The sequence below is a fragment of the Desmodus rotundus genome, chromosome 1, assembly GCF_022682495.2.
Source record: "Desmodus rotundus isolate HL8 chromosome 1, HLdesRot8A.1, whole genome shotgun sequence".
Taxonomy (NCBI): domain Eukaryota; kingdom Metazoa; phylum Chordata; class Mammalia; order Chiroptera; family Phyllostomidae; genus Desmodus; species Desmodus rotundus.
In genome coordinates this window covers 125,350,576-125,365,453 of record NC_071387.1, presented here as the reverse complement: position 1 = coordinate 125,365,453, position 14,878 = coordinate 125,350,576, and the positions used below count along the sequence as shown (strand labels likewise).

The 14,878-nt window shown below is 46.9% G+C and overlaps 1 protein-coding gene across 2 annotated transcripts in view; it reads right to left on the bottom strand.

Annotated features, from left to right (window-relative positions):
- TNFAIP8 (TNF alpha induced protein 8) overlaps nt 1-14,878 on the bottom strand; it is a 111,981-nt gene that overhangs the window by 49,002 nt on the left and 48,101 nt on the right. Inside the window, exon 2 of one of the 2 annotated variants that reach the window (XM_024571558.4) lies at nt 7,764-8,057. The exons of the other annotated variant lie outside the window; for it this stretch is intronic. Within the exon in view, the coding sequence (XP_024427326.1) occupies nt 7,764-7,776 (13 nt within the window). The 5' untranslated portion in view covers nt 7,777-8,057. The remainder of the gene's footprint in view (nt 1-7,763; nt 8,058-14,878) is intronic. 2 annotated transcript variants of the gene reach the window in all.

The following is a 14,878-nucleotide window of genomic DNA, read 5'->3' as shown; positions in this document are numbered from 1 at the left end:
TGTTTACACATTCATATTTCTCGCCTGGTTCTTGCAGACATTTGAGTTTGGGACAACTGGTTTATATAAACTGATATTAGAAACAAATAACTTTTCTCCTACTAAGGTAGAGCTCCAGTGTTAAATGTTTCAGGGTGGATTGTTGAGCAATGGGGTCACTGGAAAACGATGAACCGCAACAGTGCGCAATACCACTGGTAATCATCATTAACCAGAGGAAACCAACCGCACCAGGGCCGCTCATCAGTCTCAGAATAAGCCACGTGACCGTGGCTTTGAAACAGCTTTTTCACACAAGTATCTGCCAGAGTCACCCTCTAATCTCGCCTCATGTACACTGATCCCACAAGATCCCTGACATCTGGATGTCACAGAACATTAGCCTGGAAGCCAATATCCAGTCCAAGCTGGGCTCGGCAAAGGAAACAACTCTATTATTCAGTAAGCTGTGGTTACGCTGCAGCATCTGTAGTGTCCAAATAACGACACTTGGAGCAATTCATGCCCGGTACGCAGCCAGTCAGGCCACTTGGTTGCTATTTGAGACATCTGCAGCAGGCAATACAAACACTGTGCCATCACGCGTCTGTCTCTATGCCCGGCACAGAGGATTTAATTCCCTACCTCAACTCCATCTCAGTTCCCCATAACACCTCCTATCACACCCCGCACAGAACCCAGTCAGAAAGCTAGTGCTCAAAGACAGCTTATGAGGTCCTCTCATCCAGTCTCCTCATTCCTCAAACTTGTTCACGAATGAGAAACTGGGCCCAGCAAGTTGATAGAACGTGCTCAAAGTTTTGTCATACAAGTGTCTTAATAGGGACCAGAACCCAGATGTCCAAGATCTCCACTGTGGATGTGTGTCCTCTCTGCAACCAGCCACCCTGAGACGCAGCATGCATTTAGGTACCATGTCCTTTTGTAGCCCAGCCCAGCAGTCCTGAACTTGATTTCTGGCACATGGGCAGCCCAGCTCACTCAAGGTCATGGTTAGGGTTTCAGTCAAAGCCCGCTGATAATAAAAGGCTCCTATGTGCACATATTATCCCCAGAGACATGGCAGGGAACATTGACTGGCTGGAGACTAGGCTGTGGAGTTTGCAATCGTGTACCTAGTCATGAACTTCACTTACAAAGATAAACTTCATCTCTTCTGCTCCAACTTTTCATGACCAAATGGTGGTTCCCTTTGCATCACCGTGTTTCTTACTCTCCAAGAGATCTCTGAATGTGCTCAGTCCCTTTCCCCACCTTAGACATTCTCCTAGAAGTCCCGTCTGGAGTAAACGAAGTAGAACCCCAAATCACCGCCCCTATTTTGTTTATTTGTGTACCACTTCAAAGTCTTTACATTATCCTGAACCCAGTAATATCAATTTTTTAAAAATAATCAAATATGGCCATTAAACTTGTGTCTATAAAAGATGGGGGCATCCTTTACAGGGACATATGGTCTTACTACACTGTTTGAAAATCATACTGGACTTCAGCGTTTTGTGGGGGTTTATAGTTGCCACAGGTTGAAGGTTGCCTGTAATTAATTTTCCCTAGTTCTTATTCTCATTGTTCAGTGCTGTCCTGAGCAGGTCTGAGGTGCCTTGGGGACGCTTTACGGACTCTGAGAATTTCCCCTTCTCGTCTGCAGTGCTGCGGTTCCTGGAGTCCGTGTCCTTGGTCTCCCTGATAGCATCCATGCCCCTGTCTGGGGGGGTGGTAATCCAATATGCAGGGCCCCATTCACAGTATTATATCATAGCCAGTCACCAAATAAGAAGCAATGGAGAGAAAAGCCCAGTGAAAGGAAGCCTGTGCGGCAGCCATCGTGGCTCACTTGACAACACTTCCATCCCCCCTCCTTAGCACGGTGCTGTGTGAGAGGGAACTACCCCCACCCCAGCTCTCAGGCTCAGCTCCAACCATTTTAACTCAGTCAAAGTAACCCCATCCCCCTCACCATGCAGTGACTGGTTGACTGCAATCCAAGCCCAAGCCAGTCAACACAGCACATTCCGTAGCCAATAAACTGGCTTAAGCTTGGGCACGTGGCCCTATCTGAGTTAAGGAGACACCAGAAATCTGCTGGGGGCTTCTAGAAAAGGTCACTCACTCCTGTGATAGAGCCACCAGAAGCCAGTTCTCTCTGTCCCTCGGGACAGTTGGGGATATGAAGGTAGAATTGCTGCAGGCATTTAACCACCATGAGGGAAGCCAGCTGAGGATGAACTCTAAGCACAGAAGGCAGATTGGAAAGAAAACACATTTTTGACATCACTGAACTGCTAAATCAAAACTCATTCTAGTTATGTAAGCCAATAAAACATTCTCTTGTGTATGAGCCAGTCTACACTGGGTTTCTTTCTTGCATAAGAGTCATAACTGATATAATATCCTGCGCAGCTAACAAGGACTTCTAATGTTGCTGCGGCTTTCCCGCATGACCAGCCCATTCTCCTCCATTTCCTCAAATTGCTGCCTAACGAAGGCCAGAGCACAGTCTGGGGGCCCCTCTCCTGCAAGGCCAAGTCTTGTCTGTCGATGGCAGTGGTTACTGGCAGCAGAGTCCCAGCAGGGATGCTGAGAAAGCTCTGTGCACAGACAGCGAGGAGCCTGAAAGATAGGACCCCAGTTCCTGGGCTTCCTCCTCCACTCCCAGCATGGTGCTGCCCCACCACCCCTGATGGGGCTTCCTGATGGACCCTGTGTGGGGACATCCTTGCCACAAAGGAATGGCCGCCTTCCTGACAGGGGGCAGAAAGGGCAAGACTCGTAAGGTAGGGAAAGGTGTGTAAAAATTCCAGACCCTAATGTGGAGCCAAGGGCCAGGAGCCAGGTCAGACCTGCCCTGGGCTTTGTCCCAGGAGCCAAGGGTGTGGTAAGGTGCTCAGGGGCACATTTAGTGAAGGGTAGGAACTTATTAGGTAGATAGCAGAGACAGGGCACTGTCTTGGGGATGGAGGATGGGAGCTGGGGTTGGACAGCACTGGTCTATTCGGGTCAGGCCAGCTTTTCGCCTTAGGATATGCTCAAAGTCCACTCAGGGCTGCTTTTACAAAGGCACACAGCACATAGCTCATTGCATTTCTGCACCTCCACTCCTCAGTCTTACCGCCACAATGCTGAATCCCAAAAGAATCACTTCTGGAAGCTGGGAAAATCGGTCGGCATTTTTTTTAGGCTGTCTTTGCAGGCACCTTTAACTGAACTCTCTCAATCTCCACCACCCACATGCAGTAATACTTGTTCATAAGCTAGAAATGAAGAAATGTCTCTTGTCAAGTTTTCTGAAGGCCTACTTGCTGCTCATAGCAACGACCACATAAACAACAGCATTTCTGCATTTGCTTTCTTGTCCTGAGTTTTGATAATGGAACTTCCTCCAGCAAGCGTTCCTTTTCAGGTTCTCACCAAAGCCAGCTAGGAAAACTCTCCTAAAGGGCCAAAGGACCACAGGGGTCTTTGCCCGCATGCTCCAGGGGTAGACAAAGAGCTAACTGCTGAAAGCACTGATGCCATTGATTGGGGTCAATCAATGTTGACCTCCACGGTTTGAGGAAGTGGGATTTCAGAGCTCATTTGTACTCAACATGCAAAAATGAACATAAGAAATTACCTTGGTTGATCAAAAAAAAAAAAAAAACAAAAAAACCCAGAAAAAGTATTACACAAATGTAAATGCAAATTAAGACGATAATGTAAATCTCATACTACCTACAATGGGAGGAAGGGAAAGAAGGGGCAAGAGAGTCAGGGATGAGTTAGTTATCTCCACAAGATGGGACGACCTTGCGCAAATACCTCGTGTCACTTTGTCCACAGAATACTGACCATGGGTGCTTAAAGAAGAGGACGACACAGGTGACAGCACAAGGTCATTTTCCTCTATACTTAGCAGTTGTCCGACCTTCAACGGATAGTGAAATTCAAAGATCTGGCCTGTGTCCAGAGGACAACATTCATAAGATCTAAAGGAGGTAGAAGGAGAAAAAAGGCTTGAATCTGGCTTGTAATAAAGGAAGAAGACAAAGAATTTTGGGCAAAAATTGTCCAGGTTAAGCTGCACTTGATAGCAGTCACTCTCATGTTAACTACATCCAACTAACTGACAAATGAATGTAGGGCCCTGGCCGGGTGGTTCAGTTGGTTGGAGTATCATCCATACACCAAAAGATTGCAGGTTTGATTCCCAGTCAGGGCACATGCCTAGGTTGTGGGTCTGGTCCTTGGTTGGGGTGCATACAGGAGGCAACCTGTAGATATTTCTCTCTCACATTGATGTTTCTCTGTTTCTCTCTCTCTCTCTCTCAAATCAATAAACATATCCTCAGGTGAGGATTTAAAAAATATGAATGTAGGGAGGCTTTATGAGATTGTAGATTCTGGGGTCTATAAGATTGTAATTCTTGGAAAACCAAAAATATTTGTCTCCATGTCAAAACTAAGGAAGGCAACATTTGGAGAGGCCTCCTCTGAGATAAGAGTTCTGATCCTTTCTTGTGTTTGCTGTGGGTCCTCTATAGGTGGGTAGCACATTCTGGGGGAAAAACCATCATGAACCGGGCTGACACCACTGCTGCAGGGGCCCCCGGCACTCGGCTCTCTCTGGACCCACTGCACTTGGAAGTCTGGGCCTGCACGTGGTCGAACATCCCACCCGGGGAACACAGGGTGGTAGGCGGAATGCTGGGGTGAGGCAGGTTCTCAGCCCAGCTCTGGCACACTGACACTGAATAACCATGGACACCTGACTTGATTTCTATGTCCTAAAATTAATTTATAAAGTGAGTAGATTAAACTAGACCAAATGGCTTCTCACCCCTTGCCCAGTAAAAGTCAAATTCATTATAACTGCCCACAAGGTGCCCCCTATTCTGGTTCCTCACCGTCTGTCTGGCTCCTCTCCCCAACTGTTATTAGCCCCTTGGCCTTTTCTGGAATACCACGCCCATTCCCACCTCTGGGCCTCTGCATCTGCTCTCCTTCTGCCCAGAGTGTTCTTCCCCAGGGTAGTCACAGGTCTGGCTTCTTCATATCTTCCCTGTGAGTCTAATGTCACATTCTCAGTGAGGACGCACAGCTGCAAATCCTCCCTGCCTATACATACTCACAACAACCCTCACCCCCGGTTCAACTGAAAAAACATTTTCCCTCCTTGTCACAGAACAATAAATATCCCATGTACTCTATCTATACCAATCAATCAATCTCTCCCTATACGTACAGTGGTACCTTGGTACTCATCGTTAATTCATTCCAATGAGTGGCGAGCAAGAGACGATTGAGAAAGCATTTCCTCTTGCAGGGAGGGATGGTGACTCATGCAAGTTCTAGCAAGTGTGATGAGTGGCGAGCAAACGCCCAGTGCTGAAACATTTTTTCTCATCAAAATGTGACAAATACCGGGTTTGATGCATTCTGAAGCCGATGAGTACTGAGTACCACTGTATACTGCTTTTCACATTTACTTATTTTTTAATCCAGAATGGACCAACAAGAACAATCAAGGATATCGGTGCCAGACGAAGGCCTGAGGTCGCTAGAAAAGTATGCCACAGGAAAAGGCTTATTACCTTGTTTCCAAAAGCTGCACCTACCATAAATACTTAGCTTCATTTTCCATGGATCTGGCTTCCCCTGCTCTATGTCTGAACGTTTTACTTATTTGTTTTTCTTATTATCTAGAAGGCTGACTCCCCCACGGCAGGAACTTCTATCTGCTTTGTTCACTGGTGTTTCCCCGGTTCCAGGAAGAGGACAGGAATTCAGTAAGTTTTGGTGAATGGATGTATGCATGGGTGGGTGAAGGGAGAGCGAGCACAGCTCTTTACAGCGTCTTCCAGCTGTGAGGTCTGTGGGCTGTGAAATCTATGGTCAAGGGCTCTCTTTCACCACTGTACCAGTATGGACTCCATAACCACATGAGACAACAAGCCAGCCCAGGGCCAGATGTGATACACTTTCACTCTGTTGCACAACTTCTCCACTGCGGCTTCCTGCATGCTCCACGCCCTGTGCCAAAGGGCCACAGGCACCCTGTACTCTCAGCAATACCACAGCCTCCAAAGGTTGTCTATAGGAAATTCTTAAAATGGGATAAATACATTTCTATGGGAAATTCTTTATATTTGATAAACATATTATTCTACTATATATATTTAAATATATATTGTATTCACCCCTACTTTTCTCCTACGGCATAATGAATATCATTTTAGAGAACACAGTTACATCCGTTTCCTTTGTCTAATTCTTCATCTAAGCTTCCCCACCACCAAGATACCACACTATTAATTCAACCTGAAGCGAGAAGAGGTGGGTGATGCTCCCACATGCCTTTGGGCCAGTTCCACTAGATGGCAACACGGCCAGGGTGCTGCTATCCAAGGGGGAAGTTTACCGGCAACAGGGACTGGAGGAGCTCCCGCATGCCCCTCCTCTTCTTCCTATACGTATCCCCTTGCCTCTTCCCCTTTAGCCTGGCTATTTTCAACCAGTAATTTATAATGTGCTTTAAATGGTTCATGCCTACTCATGAGTGTGTTTGCCTTAACCACGCTAGCCTTGGAAAAGTTATATATGCTCTTCTTTCTGCCAAAGTATGTTATTTACCCTCCCTTTGGAACTCTACCCAAAACTCACTTCTTCCATAAAACCTTCCCAACCAAACCTGGCTCTGATCCCAACCTTATATATGCCATGATATATAGCCACAGACATATAACCACTTTTATACATCGGATAGAATATGCCTGTATACACATATACAAAGAAAGCTGACAGAGAATCACATGCACAGCTCTGGGCATCTGGGAGGCAAATGTACACTTGACATAAATGATGTGCCAGTGACCACATCCCACGTCACAGAAAAAGTCACGGCTCTAGGAAGTCGCACTGGTTGCCAAGCTTTCATTTAATGAGCCAAGAAACTACATATATTAACACCCACCTATGTCTTCCAATTTTTTAGTTCCTTCCTAGCATTCAAGCAGAGCTCCAGAAAGTTTTCGGAGCAGAAAAATTCTAAATCAGTTTCAACAAAAATTATACATAAACTTGAAGAACATTGTGTAAATATAAATTTAAGGACTACTGAAAATTCCCTCTTTATTTCAACCCTCAAAAACTTTTCCAATTTACCTTAAAAATAAAATTAAGTCGACGTGTAGAAGCATTAAATAGGCTGAAAATAAGCCTAAAGTGTATTTTAAAAGTACAAAAGGGCTTACATATAGGATAAAGTTGCTCATTGGCTGTTAGAGGAAGTGGTAGCAGGGATATTGTGACAAACACCTACACGCTGGGAGAACAGAAGTAAACATCCGCGTGTCCGCAGGCCATCCCATGGTGCCGCTGCCACTACCAGACCACTGGGAGTCAGAGATGTCTTAGAGTCAATAAAGCTCACAGAAATTGTAAAAACAAGAAACTTTACGTGAAAAAGCTATCCAATCTTTTCGGAGCCCCATTTCTGAAACACTTCAAGCCTTCATTTGTCTACTAATGAAACCGTCCCCATGCAAATTTAGGTGCCATTTTTTCACCAACAGTAGTCAAACCCCCTCAGCTCAACGCCAGTTCTCCACACCCAGAGTCACAGCGAGAGAAAAGCCGTGATTTGTTGAACACAACCACTTTAAAGCTGCGACCAGAAGTCATTCCCTCGGAGACGGCAACACCAGGTTACTTAGTCATCTGACCATTCCACTGGATTCCAACACGGACCTTACACCCAGGTTAGTCTGAGGGCAGCTTTGACTCACCTAGTTTCAGCATTTTCTCCCTGTATCGATCAGGACAGCTTCAGAGTCTTGGCAGAGTCACCCAGACGGGAGGAAAATGCACAGCCACCCTTGTTGGTACGTTCTCTATGGCATCTGGCATCTGTATCACCTTCAGGAAGAGTCAGTCCTCCTTGAGAATAATTCAAAAGAATCTATACTGTCCTTTTGAAAAACCTACCATGAGCTTTCCAAACAAATGCACAGAGACACTGGTCAACAACAGTCACTTTAAAAGTTGTCTTGCTTGTTATTCTGGGAGCTGGGTTTCGTCACCTGTAGTGGAATGCATTAAGAAGCCTTTAATTTTGAATCCAGAGAGGTCTCCACATCCCAATGGGGATGGACTGGTTGCTGCCTGCACTTGCTACCTGTAAACTACGGCTACATAGGAACACAGGGATTATCTGTGAGAGGCGAACAGGAGATATTTTCAAAATCAAGCAGAAACAGGAAGTCTAATGTTTCAACATGCTAGAAAAGAGGAGCGCATACTTTAAAAAAGGGAGCAGCACCAATCAGAGATGCCTGGAAAAAAGAAAATCAAAAAACACCTCATTCCTACCTGGCCAGTATAAACATGAAAGTCTATTCATAGTTAAGTACTGCTTGGAGGTGTTCTCGTTCTCTGGAAAACTAGAGAAAAGAGTTTGGGCAATGTTGCTACTTAAAATCATTAGTCTTTTGCTTTTGAAGAGAATATAAGGTTTTTATTAAAAATGTGCACATGCCTATACCCAGACACACAGTATGTACATACGAACACACAGATATATGCATATACACGAATAGTCCTTTACCGGCTTATTTGTTTACTGGTGCTTTGACAGTCGTCTCCACCCACAAGTCTTTCCCTCTGCACCCCCACACGCGAGACTCTGCCGGTTCCACCTGGTGCACTTCAAGTGCACCACCTCTATGAAGCCTCTTTCTGAGGATCCCCTGGTGCTTTCTTGGTAACACTTTCTGGGTACCTAATCACAGTGGTCCTTATATTATCTTTGGTGACTTATCTACCTATCTTCTACTACCTGCTAAGTTTCTTGATTTTATTTTTATGCTCTTGAAGCAATAACACTTTGTCTTGAATCTAAAAGGTACTCGGCAACAAAAAGAAAGATAGCAACTGAAACGTAATAGTCAAGTGCTCTGGAGGCTAGTAGGCGTGGCTCACGTGCCGCCGCGGTGGTGCTCCCTGGTTTTGGAGACTTGTAAGTTACTGTACCTCTCCCGGAAACTTTATTCTCTGTAAGTGAGAATTACAGCATCTACCTCAGAGAACTGCTGTCAGGATGCAGAGAACCATGTGAAGCAAACGCAGAGCGCGCTCAAATGCCAACGAACCTTGCTGTTGACCGGCACTAACGCCTACCACTAACCATTCCGGACAGGAGGCTGAAACACACTGAATCCACACCAACTTACAAGCATATTATACACTTCCTGTTTTCTTTAGCCTCCATTATCATGTGATTACATTTAGAATCCATCCTTTTGCATTTCTTTGTGTCATCTTCCCAAATTCTGACTGGCCCCTTGATGCTATGTATTCATCAGGGACTAAGGGTCAAAGAAGATACCAAGAGAATACTCCTCCTGGAAGTGCAGGAGGAGTATTCTCTTTCCTTTTTGTTTTTTAATTTTATTATTTTAGATTTTTGAGAGAGGGGAAGGCAGGAAGGAGAGGGAGAGAAACATTGATGTGAGAGAGAAACATCAATTGGTTGCCTCTCATATGTGCCCTGACTGGGGACCGAACCTGCAACCCTGGCATGTGTCCTGACCTGGAATCAAACCGACGACCTTTTGGTTTGCAGGAGGACACCCATTCAACTGAGCCACAAGGGCTGGGGCTGGAAGAGCAGGTTTCTAAAGCACCAGTACTTCCCAAACCCTGACTCAGTAGCAATTCTGAGGGTAAATTACAAAGTGTAAAAAGCAGAAATGCTACATCTAAACAGAGGGACTGGTCTCTCACGTTTCCTTAAAATGTGGCCCAAGTGGTAGCTGCATGGCTAGGCGGCTCAGAAACCACTCTGTCCACTACCGATAGAAGAAGGAGCGGCACAGTGAGGCTGTGGGAAGCGAAGGCTGGAGGAAGTCACATGGCATCACATAAAAACAACTGCCAGCACAGTGGCAGCACCCTCACACATGCTCCAGGCACTGTCAGGGAGGCACCAGCACGCTCCTGACACCAGGCAAGGGCACAGAATGCTGCAAGCATCACAGCCCCCTGTATCAGCTGGGCACCTCCACACCCAGCAGGACCAATTCCTGATTTTGCAGAGAGCTCTCCAACAATGGGAGAGTAGGAAGCAACACATCTGGATGGGCAACAATAAGTCAGGGGATCCATTTCCTTAAGACATCCTGTCCAGGTCTTACATGCTCAGATTTACTCAAAGTTTGCTGTTTTAAGCCATCCCAGCAGTTGTAATTATATATTCTGGTCATCCTACTTCATTTGGGAAGAAAGAAGAATCATAGTCAGGGGCCAAAGATCAGAGAGGATTTGTGGAGCAGTTAAAACTCACAGAACAGCCTTCTGTAAAAAAAAATATCTAACTCTCTTTGATTGCCTTTGTAGATATGAACACAGCTCTTCTGTGCTTCCCAGGGACTTGCAAATTAGGACCCTCCCAGTAGCTGCAAGGATCGACAGTTGTGATGGTGGCCCAATGCAGCAGCATCACCCGTGCTCTGAGGCAGGGAGAGGAGAGGAGGCACCAGGGATTCAGGCCCTAGAAACCCCACCCGGTGGCCCAGTGACAAAAGAATCTGTCCAGATCCAGCTTTGTTAAGGCAGCTTGTGCTCAGGGATAAACATGGCCCTCCATCTTTTTCTGGCAAGCCCAGCTCTGAAGCAGGGTGCCCCAGGGAGTACAAATGGCATTGCCTGTGATAGAGGCACTCAGAGCTTCACCAAGATACTGGCAGAGCCTTCACTAGGGAAGTCTGGGCCCATCTTATCTGATATTCCCTTTCCACCCATCTGCAACCACATGACAGTGGCTCTTAGAAAACCGGATCTTCCTCTTCCTGAGTGGGCTATCTCCATGTTATCTAGGCATCTCCCAGAGAGGCACTACCACTTAAATCATTCCACCGTCTCCACACCTGATGAAAGTGGGTTGTAATCCCAATTTCCAGACACTGACAGAGCAAAAGAGGTTAAGCAGCACATTCAACAGGGCTCTGTACGATGAGGCCAGGCTGGGAAGAGGAACCAGAAGACCTAGGCCCTACCTTCCCAGAATAATCTCCAGAGCACACACTTTCCCTCTGGCCTAGCTTCATCCACTGCTTATTGCATACCCCAAGAAAAACATTTTCTTTACAGCAGCCCACATCCTTATCGGCAACACATTCAACAAAATCAGCACAAGAATAATAAAATGCGCCTGCATGAAAAAGATACCTTCATTTGTTTATTTCATCCGATTCTATAGCCTCAGAGACAGAACTGGAAACATCTACAAAACACCTTGAACTTTGCGCTTTGGCATTCCCAAGATACTCTGCACTCCCTAGTGCAAGACTTGGTGGTTGCCAGGAGTGGTGGTATTTTCTTTCTGTTCAACCCCACTCCCTGCCATTCCCCATCCATTCTCTCTGCACCCTCCTCTTCTGGGTTGTTCTCAGCCACTTTAACTCTTTTAAGGGCCTCCCTAAAACCATGGCTCAACCACAGCCTCCTCCTGATTCAGCTTCTCGTTGTCCCTCTCCTCTTCTTCAAGGAATAAGGGCTCATTGGTAAAGTGGGAAAGAAGACGGGCTGAGGGAAAATTATTCCAGGGGACTGCCTGAGGTTGGCAAGGTGCTCCAGAAGCCTTTTACAGATATTATCACCGAGGGCGGGTGGTCAGACTTACCCTCTCTGGCCCAAGGAGGAGTCGCACTGGCAGAAAAGTGCACGGTTCACACCTAGACAAGGGTGGCGAAGCCCCACTGGCTGAGCACCTGCTGGAACCTGGGCAGCGGGCATGGCGCTTTCCCTGCATTTGCTCAGTTCTCACCAAAACCCTGGGAGGTGGGCTCTATTGCCCGCTGGTTACAGGTGAGCAAACTGAGCTCCATAAATTTAACACACCTGTTCAGTGCAGTGCCAGGATATGAATGTAGGTATGTCTCACTCTAAATGTGTTGGCCTTTTTCTCTTCATATCATGAACACGTCCTTGGTTTAGCAGACAGAAAGCACAAATGTGGAACTGTCTGGAAAATAAAAAGGACACCTGGCAACCCCCTCTTCAAGGCCCAGCAGAGCAGTCAGTTAAATGGTGTGAACAGAGCTGCTGGGGGCCAGTGCTGGCATCAAGGACAGGTCTGGGGTGCAGAGTTCTCAAGTCTGTCATCATTTCAGCTGTCACTCATGGCCTCCCCCTGACAGCCTGCACAGAAAGGAAGTGTGGGAAGGCAGACCTTTCCACCATATAGTACGTGTTTCTGTGTTTTAGGTATAAATTTTATAAATATGACTCAACAAACAAAGACTGTCTTTCTCTTTTCTCTCTTAGAATCACCTAACTGCAGCATTGGCAAGACCTCTGATACCATCTAACCTCATTTCACAGCAAGGAGAACGAGGCAGCCCGGCGAGGCTGGAGGCATGCCCAAATCCCTGGGCTGGCTGCTTAAACACGCAGCTGCGGTGAGAGCGGGGGGCTCAGGACTTCAGAATGGGCTTTTAAGTCTGCCTTCTCTGATGCAGGCTCAAATCCCTCTTCACACTTACACCACCAATGAAAACACTAAATCAGCATTTACAAAGCAAAGAGACACCGAGCCTCTGCTGCAGTAAGTGTGCGGGGCGCTCGAATATGGTTTGTTTTCTCCGGACCTGAGTATAAACACAGTCTTGACATTTTATAGCATTCTTCCATCGCAAACCTTCATGTGAAACGGAACATGATCCCTCGTAGTAAAGTATTAAACTAATTAAAGTCTCAGTTCGCCAAGAAAAACTCTCCAATTCAGAGTAAATGTCTCCATAAATTTCTAGAATTTCCAGTTAATATGCAACATATGATATTTCCCAAGCTGAATTCCTCACACTCCCTCCACTGCCAAATCTGATCACTTTTCTGTCTAACCTCTCTGGATTCCATCACCACCCTGTCACCCTGTATCACTAGTTCTTCTCTTGGTTTGGAAGGTCACCCATCCACCAAGCACTGCTGGCTCCTTATCTGTGGTCTCCTACCCTCATTTCCATTTATATTCTGTCAAACCCTTTGCTTTAACGGTAGCAGAGGGTGGTTTCTGGAAAAGACAGCTTTCCAGAGAGTTCCAGCAAAGCAGTTCTACTCTCTGTTCCCTCTTTAGAGGACACAGGCTTTGTCATTTTGTCTTTTACCCATGTGGTTATTTTCAAACTTGAATTTGAAAACACAACTTCCAGAAACTTTTAAATTTCAAGAGCAAGAAAAAATTACACCATGTCTTGAGTAAAGTTTCTCTTTGATTCCCCCCCTCCCCAGGGAAAACACATAGCAGTCCTGACAATTTGTAGAAGGGCATCGTGCCACCCACCTTCTTCGTCTTACCCCATTGGCACCCAGTGCCCCCCTGCTCCTGTACCCAACAGTAAGCACCTGTCCTCCGTCCCATCCTCCTCCACCCAACAACGGAACAAATTTACATCAGGACAAGCTGACATCAAACAGTCTCCTTCTACATGTGGCGGGAGCAGGCATTGCCAGCCTACCACCTCTCGTCCCCTGGAGAGGCGTCAGAGCTCTGCATTCCCTCCCCACTAAGCAGTGCTACTGTTACAGATGAGCAGGGGGCCACAGGGGCCCAGAGTCCCCTATCTGGGGGCCCTTTGGGACAAGGAGGGCATGTGGGCTAGTTTAATCAAGAAAACGCTCCTCATATAGCAAAAGGGCAGGCTAATACCAAATTCATACATTTCCTTACCCCAAACAGCCTCTCTTCTGGGGCTCCATACCTCACCTTCCCATCAGTCACTCAGACTTGGCACCTCAGTGTCATCATGTACCTCACTCCCCCACCCTATCCCAGCACCCCACCTCCCCCCAGCCACCAAGTTCCCATATTCCCCCACACCCCCGCAATGCCCCTTCCCCCCGTTTCAGCCCCATTCCGGCCCTATTCATCACCTGTACTTACTGCTCCTTTCACTTAGTTGCCCTCATAGTGCACCTCCCGAAAGCACAGGTCTATTACCATCACGTCACCATCTGTGCCTAGAATCGAGTTTAAAAAGTACTTTCCTGTCTGGTCCACACTTCACCATGTCACTCTGATGAGGAATGTGTGATGCTTCCCAACTGCATGGGATTGAAGGTGGTCTCAGTCCTGCCCACCCACCTCCGGGCCTCTGCACTCTTGCTTTCCTTGGCCTCCCAGGTCCTTCCCACCACCATGAGCTATAAAACACGGCCAGTCTCCCAAGGCTCAGCTCACACGTGGCTTGTCGTAGCCAGATGCCAGCTCCCACCCCTCTGTCTCCCTCTGTCACTTGGAAGCTTTCTCACAGCATTTAGCATGTGTACTCCAAGTGTACTCCAAGGGACAGCGATGCTATACACATTACACTGCCTGCCCCTAGGTGATGGGTGAGTTCTCTCGTTCAACACAATCAGCCAGCCTGCATTTACCCAGTACCTACTGCATGGGAGGCGCTGCATTTATCCAGTACCTACTGCATGGGAGGCGCTGGCTTACCAGCTGGGGACGCGGTGGGAAATAAAACATGAGGTCTCCTGTCCCACAAAACTGACATTCAGGGAGAAAGAGATGGCAGCCAAGTAAACACAGAAATAAATAGAGGACAGATCACGAGCGCTGATAGGATGGACAGGAACAGGGGATTCTGAGGGAGGCCACTCTGGTAGAGGTGGCACTGAAACCAGAGGAAGAGCAGGCACTCCAGCCTGAGACAGAACAAGACTGACACGCTCCAGGGAAAGGAGCAGAGAAAGGGCCAATGTGGCTGCAGTGTTGGAAGCACAGGAAAGAAGGGTACGAGCAGGAGTCGGAAATTAGGCAAAGACCAGAACAGGAAAGGACCATATAGGACGTGGAGAGAAGTGTATATTATATGGTGGGAATGTAAAACAGGTAAAATGT